This window comes from Aegilops tauschii, chromosome 1 (assembly GCF_002575655.3).
Source record: "Aegilops tauschii subsp. strangulata cultivar AL8/78 chromosome 1, Aet v6.0, whole genome shotgun sequence".
Classification (NCBI taxonomy): Eukaryota; Viridiplantae; Streptophyta; class Magnoliopsida; order Poales; family Poaceae; genus Aegilops; species Aegilops tauschii.
This window is the reverse complement of record NC_053035.3, coordinates 488,741,199-488,759,164: the sequence shown is the minus strand read 5'-3', so window position 1 is coordinate 488,759,164 and position 17,966 is coordinate 488,741,199. Positions and strand designations below refer to the sequence as shown.

General features: G+C 48.8%; 2 protein-coding genes across 2 annotated transcripts; both read right to left on the bottom strand.

Annotated features, from left to right (window-relative positions):
• Nucleotides 1-996: 996 nt before the first annotated feature.
• On the bottom strand, nucleotides 997-1,958 carry LOC109782508 (transcription factor WRKY19-like). Its single transcript, XM_020341131.4, has one exon. It carries the CDS (start codon nucleotides 1,862-1,864, stop codon nucleotides 1,136-1,138), a length of 729 nt encoding a protein of 242 aa, XP_020196720.1. The 5' UTR covers nucleotides 1,865-1,958; the 3' UTR covers nucleotides 997-1,135.
• A 4,056-nt stretch (nucleotides 1,959-6,014) lies between these two features.
• On the bottom strand, nucleotides 6,015-7,151 carry LOC109782504 (transcription factor WRKY19). Its single transcript, XM_020341125.4, has one exon. It carries the CDS (start codon nucleotides 7,063-7,065, stop codon nucleotides 6,298-6,300), a length of 768 nt encoding a protein of 255 aa, XP_020196714.1. The 5' UTR covers nucleotides 7,066-7,151; the 3' UTR covers nucleotides 6,015-6,297.
• Between the last annotated feature and the right edge of the window lie 10,815 nt (nucleotides 7,152-17,966).

Below are 17,966 nucleotides of genomic sequence, written 5' to 3'. Positions count from 1 at the left end.
TTTCAAATACTTGATTAACATTTTTCAAATGCTTGATTAGAACTTTCTAAATACATGATCAACATTTTTCATTCATTTTACATATACATGAGAAACATTTTCTCTGTATGCATTTAACATTTTTCGAATGCTTGATTAACATTTTTCAAATATTTTATTTAAATTAGTTTTTGTAATATATAGTACTTTGACATATAAAGATAAGTAGAAAATAAAGTAAAATAAAAATTGTGAAAAAATAAGGTTGTGACATGTGGCCTCCCGAATGCCTGGGCCGGCCTATCTCGTGCTCGCCTTCGGGCGAGGCTGCCCTATCTCGTGCTCTTGCAACCTATTTCGTAACGCCACATGATTGGGCCTTTACCAAAATTAGTTAATTGTCTGTGAGTTGCGACGGAATAAAAAAAAGATATGAGAAGTGTCATCTCACTTTACAGTCAATTGTAAAACATTTAGCAAATATATGAAATGGCCCTCACGTATCGCAATAAGTGATGCCCACCCACGCAAAGGACCAAAGTCGGGCGGTCCCTGCCATGGCCGAACTGCACCCCGAAGAGGAGTCTGACTTATCGAACAGCTCCGATAGTGAGTACATCTGCCTTGATTTGTTTTGCGTTTTCGATCGCTACTTCGGCAACAAAGACAGCAAAAGCAAGGGCAAGGGGGACCGTGGACGAACTTCTTCATTGTATCATTTGTAGTCGAACATCACCAATTTTCGATAGTTTGATGACATGTGCGCGTTTAACTGTGTGTAAGTTTAGCATCGCATGAACAAGTATGAATTTGAGGATTTAGTTTGAGAGACACAGTTATGAACGCAAACTTTTTCGCGGACGTACAGTGGTCTAGATTTGGCCAGACCGATTGTAGATGCTCTAAGGCGACATGAACGACGGCTGCTTTCGCCGGAGGAGCAGTGTTTACCTGCTGATGCAATGGCGCTCGTGGCGAGTGCTTCTACAGTTCTACAGGACCATCGTAATAATGGAGTTTTAAGTACCATGGTGAAAAGAAGAGTGCAACGAAGTGATGGCTGAGTTCGGGCTAGGGTGTTGTCCAGTCCGGTGCCGCCTCGGGCCGGAGCTTCTCATTCTTGCACTACGTCCCTTGACAGGTTCCGAACGTCCGGTTAAAAATACCCTGACAGGTCCAAGAACAGCTCGTCGAGTTGGCCTTCGAGCTCCATGTCAACTCCGAGGCCGCCACCCGCAGCCGCGTAGCCGTAGCTCCCGGTAAGCTGGCACCAGGAGCTCGCCGGCGAGGAGGGGAAGGAAAACGGAGTCACGGGCTCTGCCGGCCACTGAACCCCTTCCGGCGGGCTCTGCTGCTCCTGGCCGAATGCAGCAGGCGGCGGCAGCTGCTGCTCCGCGCCGGCCAGGACCGCGGCCTGGGCGCAGGTGTGCGCGCCGAGGTACACGACGTCGAAGAGCAGCGGGTCGGCCGTCGCGCGCTGCACCTGCTTGGTGGCGGCGCAGCCCTGCGTGTGCCGGTGCGTGCACCGGAAGTAGGATCTGGGGTACGTGGCGCCGAGGATGTCCTTCTGGCCGTACTTCCGCCAGCTCAGCCCGTCGTCGAGCGGCCCGAGGTCCTGCATCGAGGCCACCCGGACCTGCGTGCGCACCTTCGCCGCCGCCGCCTTCCTGCTCCTAAGCTGGCCGTTCACGCTCGCCCTGCCGCCGGCATTGCCGTCACGGCCGGCAAGGCGCACGGCCCGGTCGACGGACGCGGCCAGCGCGGCGCAGAGCTCCCTCGCGGCGCCGGGCGCGCCCTGGTCGCCGTCGACGCGCGCCTCCAGCTCCCTCGCCATGGCGAGCAGCCCGTCGAGCTCCGTCGCCAGCGTCGCCATCGCGTCCTTCATGCCCGGCCCTCCGCTCAGTTTCAGCACACACTTAGCTACCCGATCAGTGGCAAGCGTCTCACGAGATGTGATGATGAGCTTGGTAGCGACGGGGAGGGGAGGAGGGACTCTTTTATCGTGCCGGATCAGTGGTAAGCAAGCAGTAAGCACTGTTCATGGCCGGGGAATCATTGATCTGCAAGCGAGGTTCGGACGTCGGGTTGACTGAAGACCGGAGAAAAGTTGGAGACTTCGAATCGAGAGTGAAGACCAAAAGTGTACCACTCTGCTCGCCTGTGGCCCATGGGCAATGGACACTGCTCCGATACATCAACGTACAGTGTGTGTACGCTCTGCGCTCCGACCATACTACTCTCTCGTCTTAGTTAGTAATTGCCACAATAACCAGTGCCTGACGGACGACGTGGCCGGCCGCGGTAACCAGCGCCGTGGCTTTCCGGTCCGATCGGACTCACTCTCGCCACGATCACAGATTCACATTGGCAATACATGTTGCGAAGTTCAGTGTGATCTTCCCGGAAGTTTCACCGCCGATGTGGCCGAGAGAGTACATTGGTGCGGCACCGTGCCCTCGATCTGACTCCCAGACGGGACGCGCGTTGGTGGCTCGCCGGGAGCGGGAGGAAGTTGCCCGGAAGGCGGCGTGCGGCTTCCCGGCAACTCGGTTTGCACGGCGCAACGGAACTGCGGCGGGGACAGTGATAGTGCCTGCGTGTGACTTTTAGGCTAGCAGCTAGCCAAATGGCCCAGCGTACACGATCGACGTGAACGTCCAGGCCGAAGCCTATGCGCGTACGTACTACGAGCCAGCCAACCATCATCCATGCATGCATGTACGGGTGATACATACAGCGACAGGGCTACAAGCTGGTACTGTACGAACGAACCGGGCGGGTCATCCATGCCGGTGTGCCCACATGATCAGTGCACCGTCCCTGGACAGCAAGCGACGCAACTAGACCGACAAGTGCACGGCGCGTCTTGTCCGTGAATGCTCGCGATCAGCAGCGCTTGGACCCATCCTCCAGTGAAGTTTCGTTGCCTTTTACATGCATCTCGCAAGTTGCCATTAAGATCTACCGGCCCCGGTCTTTGAAGAGTGTCAGATGTTAATGAAGTATCTCCGAAAGGAAGGTTCTATTACGCGTTGTACTCGACAGTCCAACGCGGTACTCTCATAAATTTCCTCGGCTAATCTGGGTACCATGTGTGTGGGGTTGGATACACCGCCTCACTCGATTATCAAATTGTTAGCGGATGATGTAACAATGATTGGGAATGGCTACACGTCAGTCAATTGATTTTCAAGTTTGGGTCAACCGATCGTTTCTAGCCGTTGGATATGGATCGAACGGTGGGCAGTCCTTCTTCCTCCATCTTCTTCTTCTTCCCTAGGCCGCCGCACGGAACGGCGTCTGCGACCGCCACCTGCGGCCGACGGCGCTCCCGCATAGCCTCGCCGCCCTGCCCTTCCCGGAACCGCTCGCCACCGCCAGTCTTGCCGCCGCCCCGACCATCCGTCTAGCCCCGCCCACGTCTGTTTTTTTCCTCCAGCGAAGCCCCACCACCGCCCCACACCACACCATCGTCCACCAACGCCCCCACCCTAAGATAGATAATGGGGTAGCCCTCCGGCGAGCCCCTTCTTCCCTCCGGCTCACTCCGGCAAACTATCAACATCGATTGACCCCAAATTTGAAATTCAATTGACTGACATTTAGCTAATGTGATATTGATTTAAGCATTTAGCTGCACACCAATCGCCTCAAAAACAGAATTTTGCTTACTCGATTTCTTGTGGTGGGGGGGGGGGGGGGGGGGGGGGGAAGGACAGGAGGTGCGCGGAGCACTCAGACCGCAGGTTCGCCGGAGAGCTAGACCTCGGTGTCTATCTTAGGGGTGCGGAGGTGCAGGTTCGCTAGGGAAGTTAGGCCTCGGTGTCTATCTTAGGGGTGCGGAGGTGTAGGTTCATCAGGTAAGCTACGCCTTGGTGTCTATCTTAGGGGTGCAGGGGTGCAGTTGTTGTCGACGCCGGAATTAGAGGTCAACGGGGCTTAGAGGGATGGTTTGGGGCGACGGCAAGCACGGCGGTGGGGGACGACGAGACGATGTGGCTGGCATGAGAGCGCCATCGGCCACAGGTGATGGTAGTAGGCGGTGAGAGGAAGAAGATGTGATATGTTTTTCAGAAAGTAAGCGGTTAGAGGAAGAAAATGCAATTTGCCCTGTTTGGTTTTTATCTAACACTTCATATTGATCCCGGTAAAACCGACCAACCCAATATGTGTTTTCATTCAACTTTTACCTAACTAGTACCTTATTTAAATTAGCCGTGGCTTTTAATAAAAGAGCACGTGTGTGGTAACAGTGCCTGATCGATGGCTTGTCTTTTCTTTTTCTCAGCCCACCCAATGAAATTTCTTTCCACATTGTACTTTTATACATTTTCAAATAGTTCAACCTACCGCGCGCCGTCTATCGACCCGCATGTGGGCTCATCCTGTCAGACAACGGCTTGAAGCGAGAAAATCGATCGATCAATGCAATTTGTAGCCAATCTGACCCAAAGTGGTTTTTGTTTTTTTTTTTGAAAATTTCTTGATAGTGGTGGTAGTACGCAACCCTAGCCCCAAATGTGGTGTTTTTTTTATATATTATTCTTCTTCAAGGCAACTAGGGGTAGTGCAAATCCAACAAAGAATGCTTTCGGATCTATTTATTTATTCGCTTTGGGATGATTAGTCGAACTTTATGACAAAGTGTGAATGTGGAGGAATCATCAGGTTTTTCCAGCAAGTGTTGTTCCAATGAGCTGAGAAATGAGGTGAAAGTGTGCTTGCTGTTCATACCAAGACATTGAGCGAGAAGTAGTTGAGGCTGCCATCTGATGTTGGTAGATCAAAGAGTTTGAAAAAAATAATGTTATCTGCCCAAGAAAAGGAAGTGTTGATTAAGTCAGTTGCTCAGACATCCCCACTTAATCTACGAAAAGTCTAACGCCCACACGTATGGGCGTTTGTATCTCGCCCACTCGCGTGATCCGCGTCCGTTTGTTAGCGCACGAATCTTGGTATGTTTATAGTGCCACGTAGGACTGGGCTGGTGTGTGGGCATCCCGATCGCCCACACGGCCGTTTCACCACACGGGAGGGGCTGGTGCGTGGGCGTTCAGTAGTCGCCCACACGCCACTTTTCACTCACGCACAAGGGCTGGTGTGTGGGATTTGCCATCTCGCCCACACGCCCGTCTCATCTCCCACACCCAAGTTGCCATTTGCCATGTGTTTTGCAGTGTACATGGCAACTGCCCTAGTGTGCTTTATAAGCAGGTGGCAACTCTTTTTTTTTTACCCGAACATGTCAGTTGCCATGTTTTTTTCAGGGTACACGGCAACTGCCCTAGTGTGCTTGTAAGCAGATGGCAACTCTCTCTTTTTTACCCGAACATGTTGTTTTGCCATGTCTTTTTGTAGCACTACATGGCAACTGCCTAGTGTTAGTAGGTGGCAACTCCTAAGGTTTTTAAATCATGGCAACTGTAGTAAACCAGACCATACATGGCAACTGCCTAATGGTAAACCAGACCATACATGGCAACAGCCGCAGTTGCCCAAAAATGGCATCTGGAACTTTTGACATTAGATGGCAACTGCAGTTGAGCAACCATGGCAACTGTAGTTGTCCGACATGGCAACCGTAGTTCAGCGACATGGCAACTGCAGTTAAACGAACATGGACGAGGGTCTGGACCATGGCAACTGCGGGCGCGCGATGACTGTCACGCGGGGCGTGCGGGACCATGAGGTACGAGGCCTGACGTACGGGGCATGTGGGCGTTATCTATTTCGCCCACACGCACGCGTGTGAGAGGGACCGTGAGGGAAAAAAAGAGGTGTGTGGCATTACTTTTTTTGCCCACACGTAGGTGTGTGGGCTGTTCCTCTTATACACCACACAAAATGTGTAGGCAGACTTCCTAATGCCCACACGTGTGGCACTTATCGGTGTCCTTAATCTATAGCTTGCTTTCGATTACCCCGTGATTCATGCTCTCTTATTAACTCTCTGCCTCAGAGATTTTGGTGGGGAAGTAGGAGGGAAGTCAGTAACTACTGGCGTCAACGCGCTAAAATCAGGAGCTCCTAGGGGATCAGAATTCGAATAATTTCAAATTTGCTCTACGGTTGCCTACGCAAGGATCAAATTAAGTCTCTAGACGTTGATGGTTCAGTTGTTTTCTCTCGCCATGGCTAACAGGCTATCATCCTTCACGACTCCTTCATAACATGGTAGGAACCAGTTGGACTAACTACTTCTCGTTCGATGCCGATCCTCTGCTCGAGAATTCGGCAAATTCGTCTGCTCAGGCCGGTGATCACACGAGTCTGAATCTAAATGCTAGTGCGAATACAATACGATGCTGGCTGCGGCACCTACATGTTCTGAAACTCGGACAGATTCAAGAACATCTCGACGAACTCAGCGTCGTACTCCGTGTCATCCCCGCCGGCAGCGTAGCCGTAGCTGCCGGCAAGCTGGCACCAGGGGCTCCCCGGCGTGTAGCAGCTGGCCGGCGAGGAGGGGAAGGGGGGCGGCGTCACGGGCTCTACCGGCCACTGAATCCCTTCCTCTGGTGAAGTCTCCTGCTGCTGGTGCTCCAGGGCGAAGGCAGCAGGAGGCTGCTGCTCCGGGCCGGCCAGGATCGCGGTGGCCTGGGCGCAGGTGTGCGCGCCGAGGTACACGACGTCGAAGAGGAGCGGGTCGGCGTGGGCGCGCTGCACCTGCTTGGTGGCCTGGCAGCCCTGCGAGTGCCGGTGCGTGCACCGGAAGTATGCCCTGGGATACGCGGCGCCCAGGATGTCCTTCTGGCCGTACTTGCGCCAGCTGAGCCCGTCGTTGAGCGGCCCCGCGTCCGTCACCGACGCCACCCGCACCTGCGTCCGCACCTTGTTCGCCCCCGCCTTCCTGCCGCCCCTGACCTGCCCGCTCACGCTCGCCCTGACGTTGCCGGCATTGCCCTCGCCGCCGCCGCCGCGCGGGCAGCTCCCGGCGAGGCGCATGGCCCGGTCGACGGACTCGGCCAGCGCGGCGCAGAGCTCCCTCGCGGCGCCCGGGGCGCCGTCGACGCGCGCCTCCAGCTCCCTCGCCATGGCCAGCAGCCGGTCCAGCTCCGTTGCCAGCGTCGCCGCCGTGTCCTCCATCCCCGCCCCCCGGTTCAGCTCAGCACCTAGGTAGCTAGCTTGCCGATCAGTGGCGTCTTGCGATGAACTGAGGGTGAGCTTGGTGTGGTGGCGACAGGGGAGGAGGAGGAGGATTTATAGTGCCGGACCGGGAAAGCGGGAACCAGTCCGCAAGTTTGACCGAAGACCGGAGAAAAGTTGCAAGACCGGAGTAGTATAAATGTATAATTGAGGAGAGAATAATATTTTACGGGTAGATCTGCGTGTGTGTACGTGATCCGTACGCTTTGGCCGACACTGATACTACTACAAGCTGCTCTGTCTCCGACCACTTTGTCATCCGTCTTAATTAATGGAGCTAACTAACTCCTCCTCACTGGCCCAGTGACGTGGCTGCTCTCAGTGACCAGCCACCCGCGTCACTCTCACCGGTCACGCTGAGATGGTTCGGTCGCTTCGTTTGGACCGATGCCAGGTTGCATGGCCTGGAGTTCACTGTGGATTTCTTGGAAGATTCGTCGTCGTCCATCATGGCTACTCGTGGACAGAAATGTTGGAGTTGTGTTGTGTTCTTCTGGTGGAGTACCATCATGTGGCACTGTCAGACGACTCCTCGATAAGTGCTCGCCGGGAGGAAGATGCCCGGAGGCTTCGCCGGAGCTCGGCTCGGTGCACACGGCACGAGTGCGCGCGATGTAACAACTACAGTGGAGCTAGAGCTAGGCTAGCTAGGGCTAGCGGCCAACACCCAAGCTTCTTCATGCGCGTGTATGTACAACCGAGCCTGGATCTCGCACCGTACGTGTGTATACAAGCACGCCCGCGGTGAGAGAGATTCAAGCCGTGCCGGACCCACTTCCCTCGATGGCACGCAACGGACAAAGTGCCGTGCTGTGGTTTGTCTCCTGGGCATCGATGTTTCAGCCAAGTTTCGCTGCCTTTTGCGTACGCCTTGCAAGTTGCCCAAATCGTGGCACGGTATTAATCCCTCCGTCTGTAAATATTTGTCGAAGGAATGGATGCATCTAGGCATATCTTAGTTCTAGATGCATTCATTTTTATCCAATTTTTTCGACAAGTATTTCCGAACGGAGGGAGTAATATACTTCTTAATTATGGACTGATATTTAATCAAGCCTCGGCCGGCCTCGCAGCATTTTGTCCCATCATTTGTAACTTGTTGTAGCGCTGATTGTAGCCAAAACATCTATCCTCCTCAACTTTGGCACGTCATCTCATCGGTCGCAACATCCTCCGTTCACAGTTGTAGCATTTTAGGCAGAACAGTTGTCGTACTCCCTCCGTCCCAAAATTCTTGTCTTAGATTTGTCTAGATACGGATGTATCAAGTCACGTTTTAATATTAGATACATCCGTATGTAGACAAATCTAAGACAAGAATTTTGGGACGGAGGGAGTATATGTTTGTTGTTGCTTGTAGTACTATTGCAACATTTTTCATTGCCGTTTGCAGCATCCAGTCGTGCCAGCCGTAGCACCACAATTACGTTGACTCATTCGACTCAGACTTCATTAAGACTCAAGTCGACTGAGTTCTAGACACACCCATTAGTTATACTTATACCAAATGACCATTTCTCAAACTTAATTCTTTCTGTGACCTGCCAAAAACTTATTTTTGTAATCTGGCTTCTCCTATTCATGTGTAACCATCGCTCGTGTGGAGCACACGTGCAAACACCTTTTCAGCAGACGTGTTCGCAATTGGTCTAAGACCACCCTGCCAGCGTGCACCTGGAAGTAACACCCCTTTGAAAGGCGAAGCCTATTCCGAACTGTAAAATTGTTATACGTGTTTACGGTCTACCCACGCGGTGGAAGCAACCTCCGTGTGGCCCATGTGGGACCAGACCTATGGGAGATCCAATGGAGCGTGGGGCCCATGGGGGTCCGCCTCTCATGGCTGCGATGCCCTCTTGTACCGGATGGGGAGTCGAAGGAAGAAGAAGGAGAAGGAGAAGGAGACCTCTCTCGCCCTCTCTTCGGGTGGCACTGAAGTGTCACTAGGGGAACATCATCACTGTCACCTTCTTCATTGACATCACCACCATCTCCATCGTCAAATTCTCCCACTCTAGAGTGGTTCACTTATCCATAAATCTCTGCAATCCCCTACTTAAACATGGCGTTTGATGCTATTCAATTATTTCCTAATTATTTGTTGCACTACTGTTATCACTGAGTAGATCCCTTTTGTCCTGTGGCTTTGGTAATCATTACATCATGCTTGAGGGTTGGTAATATGCATAGGGTGACCGAAATGACAAATATTGTGGTACATGAGTATATGAGTTGATTCATATGAGATAAAGAAATCTCATAGATCTTGTGCTATGGTTGAATTACCTTAATGAATTCGAGTCCAGCTTATTATTATCTACAGTCAACTCATCGCTTCTTCAAGAACTTCTCTTAGATTGACTATACATGTGATCTAACTAGCAATCGCCTTCTACTTTGGTCCGCCTGTACAGAGCTTTTCTAAACATTTCGTGGATTTCGTTATTCCTTAATTCCTAACGGCTCCATGGTAACCCACAAGTATAGGGGGTCGCAACAGTTTTTGAGGGTAGAGTATTCAACCCAAATTTATTGATCCGACACAAGGGGAGTCAAAGAATATTTGCAAGTATTACTAGTTAAGTTGTTCTGTCTCCGACCACTTTATCATCCGTCATCCGTCTTAATTAATGGAGCTAACTAACTCCTCACTGGACCAGTGACGTGGCTGCACTCTGTGACCAATCAGCGACGTCACTCTCACTGGTCATGGTGAGATGGTTCGGTCCCTTCGTTTGGACTTCATGGCTTGAAGTTCACTATGGATTTCGTGGAAGATTCGTCGTCCATCATCAGTACGGTACCTATGGGCTGTGGGTGTGGAGGGAAATGTTGGAGTGGCCGAATTCACTGTTTTGACCCTTTTTTGTAAACTTTAGCGCGATTTGACCTCGGTTCAAAACTTTTTCGTGATCTGGCCTTTTTTCTACCGCCATCGTCTTTGGCGGCAGGGTAATACAGCCTACCGCCGAGGGCTACGGTGGTAGGACTTGACTGTGCCGTTACAGTTGTTTCATGTTGAAAATACCCTATGACAGTTGGGTATACAAGATATAAATTACGTGTGGCGTGTTTTAGTTCCAAATCTCTCTACTGCGTGCAAGTTTTCATGTGGTTCGTCCTGGGTTCAAGACTTCCTAAGGCCATTTTTTGTTTATTTTTATTTTGCCCAAGAAAAAAAAAACAAATTGTCCAATTAATGTTAGGATATAGATTATTGGTAAAAACAATTTTTTACTTATCTGTAACTGTTTTATAAAATTCCGCAAAGACGTAAACGAATATGTTGGGTCAAACGTCTCCTGTATTGTTGTCTTGTGGTTTGAGCTCACCAGTGCTGGAAAACTGTAGGAGATGTATGCTACACGCATACTGCATACACACACAAAAACTTATGCATTTCCAGTGCTGCGTACGGCCAGGAGGAAGGAAATAAATGTGCTCAAAACCAGCATGGTTTGTTGAATATTATTTTTGGGATGTACATTAAAACTTGCTAGCACTATACTAGAATTCATAGTTATGCCACTTAGAAAAAATTGTTACTCGTTAAGAAAAAAGAGAGAGGGGGGTTGCTGGTTTCTATTAGCTGTATACATAGGAACTACTCCCTCCGTTCCAAAATAGATGACTCAACTTTGTACTAACTTTAGTACAAAGTTAGTACAATGTTGGGTCATCTATTATGGAACGGAGGGAGTACATGTAAAGAAAGATTATCAGAGTGCTACTGTCTATGATGAGCATAGCTTGTATAGAAAGGAAGATAGTATACTTGTGTAAGCTTTTCTTGAACTGAATATATTCTGTAAGCTTCCCCGATGTCTAGTATAAGTTTGTTGACAGGCTTGAGTTTTTTTTGAAAGATCTGATGGACAAGACTTTCTCAATTATTTGTAGTACTCGCCAGTTCATATATGAAGCAAGTCGGCTTAGACTTCTGAGCTTACTATGCAGTACCAGCATGGTTATCTGCCCAGATTATGAAGCCGTTATGCAACAAGTACCCACCTTGGGCCATCATATCTCAAAATAGAAAGACAGTATTGGCCGTCCCACGATGAACACTCTTTCTGTAAATTTCAACTGTATTGACAACCCAACATCAAACTAGGAATCACAGGTAACGTGCTTAAGCTCAAGTCTATTGTAATAACAAGCTCTAAGTTTGTTTGTAAATTAAGCTCAAGTCTCTCAGCGAAGTTATTTCAAGACTTAGATCCATACGAATAAGTCATTTCAAGACTAGCCTGCAATAACACAAGTTAATAGCTAATTAACTGGACTTTCAGTCACAGATTAGTGCAATCATGGAAGAGATAGGTTAGAGAGTTAACAAGGGTTAATTTGATAAATGCCACTCCAAATTTGGAGATTCTGAAAAATGCCACTGCAATTTTCAAACTTTGAAAAATGCCATTTCATGCCATTTTCAGTGGCATTTTTCGAAGTCTGCAGTGGCGTTTTCAAAGTTTGCAAAAATTGCAGTTGCATTTTTCGAAGTTTGGAAATTGCAGTGGCATTTTTATGAATCGCCATAATTGAAGTGGCATTTATTTAATTAACTCATTTAACAAACCAAACCATATGAATTGCTGCAGCAAAGAAAATGCAAAAGATGCCAGTAAATACACTTCCTAGACTGAGCTTCAACCTAGATATTTGCAGATCTATATTCGTTTACATCTTTGCGGAAATTTTATAAAACAATTACGGATAAGTAAAAAATTGTTTTTTATCAACAATTAATTAGACAAATTGTTTATTTGTTACTGGGCAAAAAAAAAAAAGGCCTTACAAAGGGTCAAACCCAAGATCAAAAGCATGTTTTCACGCCCTAGCTAACTTTTTTTGCAGGAAACTGTCGATCTATTAATCTTCAATCAAGGCATACAACGAACACCAAAAATAATAAAAATTACAACCAGATTCATAGACTACCTAGCGACGACTACAAGCATTGAAGCGAGCCCCCCTCCCTCGCCGGAGCCGGGCACAACTTGTTGTAGTAGACAGTCGGGAAGTTGTCGTTATTTATAGCTAACTTGCCAGAAAAGACATTCAGCAGTACCACACGCCACATGTTATTTATATCTTCTTAACCCTATCGCCGAAGACTATGACAGTAGGGTATTTTCGACATCAAACGACCGTGACGACACAGTCAAGTCCTACCACGGTAGCCCTGTGTTGTGTTCTTCTGGTGGAGTACCATCGTGTGGTACTGTCAGACTCCTGGATAAAGCGCTTGCCGGGAGGAAGATGCCCGGAGGCTTCGCCGGAGCTCGGCTCGCTGCACACCTGGGTGCACACGACACAAGTGCGCGCGATGTAACAACTACAGTGAAGCTAGAGCTAGGCTAGTGCTAGCAGCCAAGGCCCGGTCGAAGTACGTGTTGGGTCGTTTCGGTAGAGGGGCTGGCCGAACATTCCGTGTACATACGGGCCCAACACCCAAGCTTCTTCATGTGCGTGTATGTAGGTGCGAGCCCGGATCTCGCACTGTTCGCGTATACAAGAACGCGGTGAGAGAGATACAGCCGTGCCGGACACACTTCCCTCGATGGCACGCAACCGATAAAAGTGCAATCAGCAAGTATACGGACATACGGTGATGTGGTTTGTCTCCTGGACTCGCGATGTTTCGGTGAAGTTTCGCTGCCTTTTTGCGTACGTCTTGCAAGTTGCCCAATCGTGGCCCGGTTAGTTATCCCGTTTGCTTGACTGAGGTTTGACTGAGTTTTTTTTTTCGAGAAAATTTCCGATCTATTAAGTTTCAATCATGGCAGTACAACGAATACCAGAAATAATAAAAATTATATCCAGATTCACAGACCACCTAGCGACGACTACCAGCACTGAAGCGAGCCGAAGGCGCGCCGCCGTCATCGCCGGAGTCGGCCACAACTTGTTGTAGTAGACAGTCGGGAAGTCGTCGTGCTAAGGCCCCGTAGGACCAGCGCACCAGAACAACAACCGCCGCAGAGCAGAAAGATCCAATCCGAAGACACGCGAACGTAGACGAACAACGACGAGATCCGAGCAAATCCACCAAAGATGGATCCACCGGAGACACACCTCCACACGCCCACCAACGGTGCTAGACGCGCCGCCAGAACGGGGGCTAGGCGGGGAGACCTTTATTCCATCTTCAGGGAGCCACCGCCGTCTCGTCTTCCTGAGCAGAACACAAACCCTAGCAAAACTGAAAGAAACGACTAAAAACGGAGCCCTCCTGCCGGCCCTTGCCGAGATCCACTGCGCTCCCATGGCCCTAGGGCCATCGGAGAGGAGGCGGACCTGCGGCTGCAGCGGCGGGAGGCAGAAACCCTAACTTTTTTGTGGAGGAAGGAGGTGTTGGGGAACGTAGTAATTTCAAAAAAAAATCCTACGCACACGCAAGATCATGGTGATGCATAGCAACGAGAGGGGAGAGTGTGTCCACGTACCCTCGTAGATCGAAAGCGGAAGCGTTAGCACAACGCGGTTGATGTAGTCGTACGTCTTCACGATCCGACCGATCAAGTACCGAACGCACGGTACCTCCGAGTTCATCACACGTTCAACTCGATGACGTCCCTCGAACTCCGATCCAGCCGAGCTTTGAGGGAGAGTTCCGTCAGCACGACGGCGTGGTGACGATGATGATGTTCTACCGACGCAGGGCTTCGCCTAAGCACCGCTACGATATGACCGAGGTGGATTATGGTGGAGGGGGGCACCGCACACGGCTAAGAGATCCAAGTGATCAATTGTTGTGTCTCTAGGGGGTGCCTCCCTCCCGTATATAAAGGAGTGGAGGAGGGGGAGGGGGCCGGCCACCCTTGGCGCGCCCCATGAGGAGTCCTACTCTCACCGGGAGTAGGACTTCCCCCTTCCATGTTGGAGTAGGAGAGGAGAGGGAAGGAGAGAGAGGGGGAAAGGAAGGGGGGGGGGCGCCGCCCCCCTCCTTGTCCAATTCGGACTGGGGGGGGAGGGGCGCGCGACTGCCCCTTGGCCGCCTCTCCTCTTCCACCACTTGGGCCCATGAGGCCCAATAACCTCCGGGGGGGAGGGGTTCCGGTCCCCCCGGTACTCCGGTATTTATCCGTTAACCCTCGGAACTATTCCGGTGTCCGAATATAGTCGTCCAATATATCAATCTTCATGTCTCGACCATTTCGAGACTCCTCGTCATGTCCGTGATCACATCCGGGACTCCGAACTACCTTCGGTAGATCAAAACACATAAACTCATAATATAACCGTCATCGAACTTTAAGCATGCGGACCCTACGGGTTCGAGAACTATGTAGACATGACCGAGACACGTCTCCGGTCAATAACCAATAGCGGAACCTGGATGCTCATATTGGCTCCCACATATTCTACGAAGATCTTTATCGGTCAAACCGCATAACTACATACGTTGTTCCCTTTGTCATCGGTATGTTACTTGCCCGAGATTCGATCGTCGGTATCTCAATACCTAGCTCAATCTCGTTACCGGCAAGTCTCTTTACTCGTTATGTAATACATCATCCCACAACTAACTCATTAGTTGCAATGCTTGCAAGGCTTAAGTGATGTGCATTACCGAGTGGGCCCAGAGATACCTCTCCGACAATCGGAGTGACAAATCCTAATCTCGAAATACGCCAACCCAACAAGTACCTTCGGAGACACCTGTAGAGCACCTTTATAATCACCCAGTTACATTGTGACGTTTGGTAGCACACAAAGTGTTCCTCCGGTAAACGGGAGTTGCATAATCTCACAGTCATAGGAACATGTATAAGTCATGAAGAAAGCAATAGCAACATACCAAACGATCAAGTGCTAAGCTAACGGAATGGGTCAAGTCAATCACATCATTCTCCTAATGATATGACCCCGTTAATCAAATGACAACTCTTTGTCCATGGCTAGGAAACATAACCATCTTTGATCAACGAGCTAGTCAAGTAGAGGCATACTAGTGACACTCTGTTTGTCTATGTATTCACACATGTATCATGTTTCCGGTTAATACAATTCTAGCATGAATAATAAACATTTATCACGATATAAGGAAATAAATAATAACTTTATTATTGCTTCTAGGGCATATTTCCTTCAGTCTCCCACTTGCACTAGAGTCAACAATCTAGATTACACAGTAATGATTCTAACACCCATGGAGCCTTGGTGCTGATCATGTTTTGCTCGTGGAAGAGGCTTAGTCAACGGGTCTGCAACATTCAGATCCGTATGTATCTTGCAAATCTCTATGTCTCCCACATGGACTTGATCCCGGATGGAGTTGAAGCGTCTCTTGATGTGCTGGGTTCTCTTGTGAAATCTGGATTCCTTTGCCAAAGCAATTGCACCAGTATTGTCACAAAAGATTTTCATTAGACCCGATGCACTAGGTATGACACCTAGATCGGATATGAACTCCTTCATCCAGACTCCTTCATTTGCTGCTTCCGAAGCAGCTATGTACTCCGCTTCGCATGTAGATCCCGCTACGACGCTTTGTTTAGAACTGCACCAACTGACAGCTCCACCGTTCAATATAAACACGTATCCGGTTTGCGATTTAGAATCGTCCGGATCAGTGTCAAAGCTTGCATCGACATAACCATTTACGACGAGCTCTTTGTCACCTCCATAAACGGGAAATATATCCTTAGTCCTTCTCAAGTATTTCAGGATGTTCTTGACCGCTGTCCAGTGATCCACTCCTGGATTACTTTGGTAGCTCCCTACTAAACTAATAGCAAGGCACACATCAGGTCTGGTACACAGCATTGCATACATGATAGAGCCTATGGCTGAAGCATAGGGAACATCTTTCATTTTCTCTCTATCTTCTGCAGTGGCCGGGCATTGAGTCTTACTCAACTTCATACCTTGTAACACAGGCAAGAACCCTTTCTTTGCTTGATCCATTTTGAACTTCTTGAAAACTTTGTCAAGGTATGTGCTTTGTGAAAGTCCAATTAAGCGTCTTGATCTATCTCTATAGATCTTGATGCCCAATATATAAGCAGCTTCACCGAGGTCCTTCATTGAAAAACTCTTATTCAAATATCCCTTTATGCTATCCAGAAATTCTATATCATTCCGATCAACAATATGTCATCCACGTATAATATCAGAAATGCTACAGAGCTCCCACTCACTTTCTTGTAAATACAGGCTTCTCCAAAAGTCTGTATAAAACCATATGCTTTGATCACACTATCAAAACGTTTATTCCAACTCCGAGAGGCTTGCACCAGTCCATAAATGGATCGGTGGAACTTGCACACTTTGTTAGCTCCCTTTGGATCGACAAAACCTTCCGGTTGCATCATATACAACTCTTCTTCCAGAAATCCATTCAGGAATGCAGTTTTTACATCCATTTGCCAAATTCATAATCATAAAATGCGGCAATTGCTAACATGATTCGGACAGACTTAAGCATCGCTACGGGTGAGAAGGTCTCATCGTAGTCAATCCCTTGAACTTGTCGAAAACCTTTTGCAACAAGTCGAGCTTTATAGACAGTAACATTACCGTCAGCGTCAGTCTTCTTCTTGAAGATCCATTTATACTCGATGGCTTGTCGATCATTGGGCAAGTCAACCAAAGTCCATACTTTGTTCTCATACATGGATCCCATCTCAGATTTCATGGCCTCAAGCCATTTTGCGGAATCTGGGCTCACCATCGCTTCTTCATAGTCCGTAGGTTCGTCATGGTCCAGTAACATAACCTCCAGATAGGATTACCGTACCACTCTGGTCCGGATCTTACTCTGGTTGACCTACGAGGTTCAGTAACAACTTGATCTGAAGTTTCATGATCATCATCATTAACTTCCTCATTAATTGGTATAGACGTCACAGGAACCGGTTTCTGTGATGAACTACTTTCCAATAAGGGAGCAGGTACAATTACCTCATCAAGTTCTACTTTCCTCTCACTCACTTCTTTCGAGAGAAACTCCTTCTCTAGAAAGGATCCATTCTTGGCAACGAATGTCTTGCCTTCGGATCTGTGATAGAAGGTATACCCAATAGTCTCCTTTGGGTATCCTATGAAGATACATTTCTCCGATTTGGGTTCGAGCTTATCAGGTTGAAGCTTTTTCACATAAGCATCGCAGCCCCAAACTTTAAGAAACGACAACTTTGGTTTCTTGCCAAACCACAGTTCATAAGGCGTCGTCTCAACGGATTTCGATGGTGCCCTATTTAACGTGAATGCAGCCGTCTCTAAAGCATAACCCCAAAACGATAGCTGTAAATCAGTAAGAGACATCATAGATCGCACCATATCTAGTAAAGTACGATTACGACGTTCGGACACACCATTACGCTGTGGTGTTCCGGGTGGCGTGAGTTGCGAAACTACTCCACATTGTTTCAAATGTAGACCAAACTCGTAACTCAAATATTCTCCTCCACGATCAGATCGTAGAAACTTTATTTTCTTGTTACGATGATTTTCAACTTCACTCTGAAATTCTTTGAACTTTTCAAATGTTTCAGACTTATGTTTCATTAAGTAGATATACCCATATCTGCTTAAATCATCTGTGAAGGTGAGAAAATAACGATATCCGCCATGAGCCTCAACATTCATCGGACCACATACATCTGTATGTATGATTTCCAACAAATATGTTGCTCTCTCCATAGTTCCGGAGAACGGCGTTTTAGTCATCTTGCCCATGAGGCACGGTTCGCAAGTACCAAGTGATTCATAATCAAGTGGTTCCAAAAGTCCATCAGTTTAGAGTTTCTTCATGCGCTTTACACCGATATGACCTAAACGGCACTGCCACAAATAAGTTGCACTATCATTATCAACTCTGCATCTTTTGGCTT

What these genes read in the sequence shown, in the direction of transcription:
- LOC109782508 (XM_020341131.4), bottom strand. Translation starts at nt 1,864, where the DNA reads ATGAAGGACGCGATGGCGACGCTGGCGACGGAGCTCGACGGGCTGCTC.
- LOC109782504 (XM_020341125.4), bottom strand. Translation starts at nt 7,065, where the DNA reads ATGGAGGACACGGCGGCGACGCTGGCAACGGAGCTGGACCGGCTGCTG.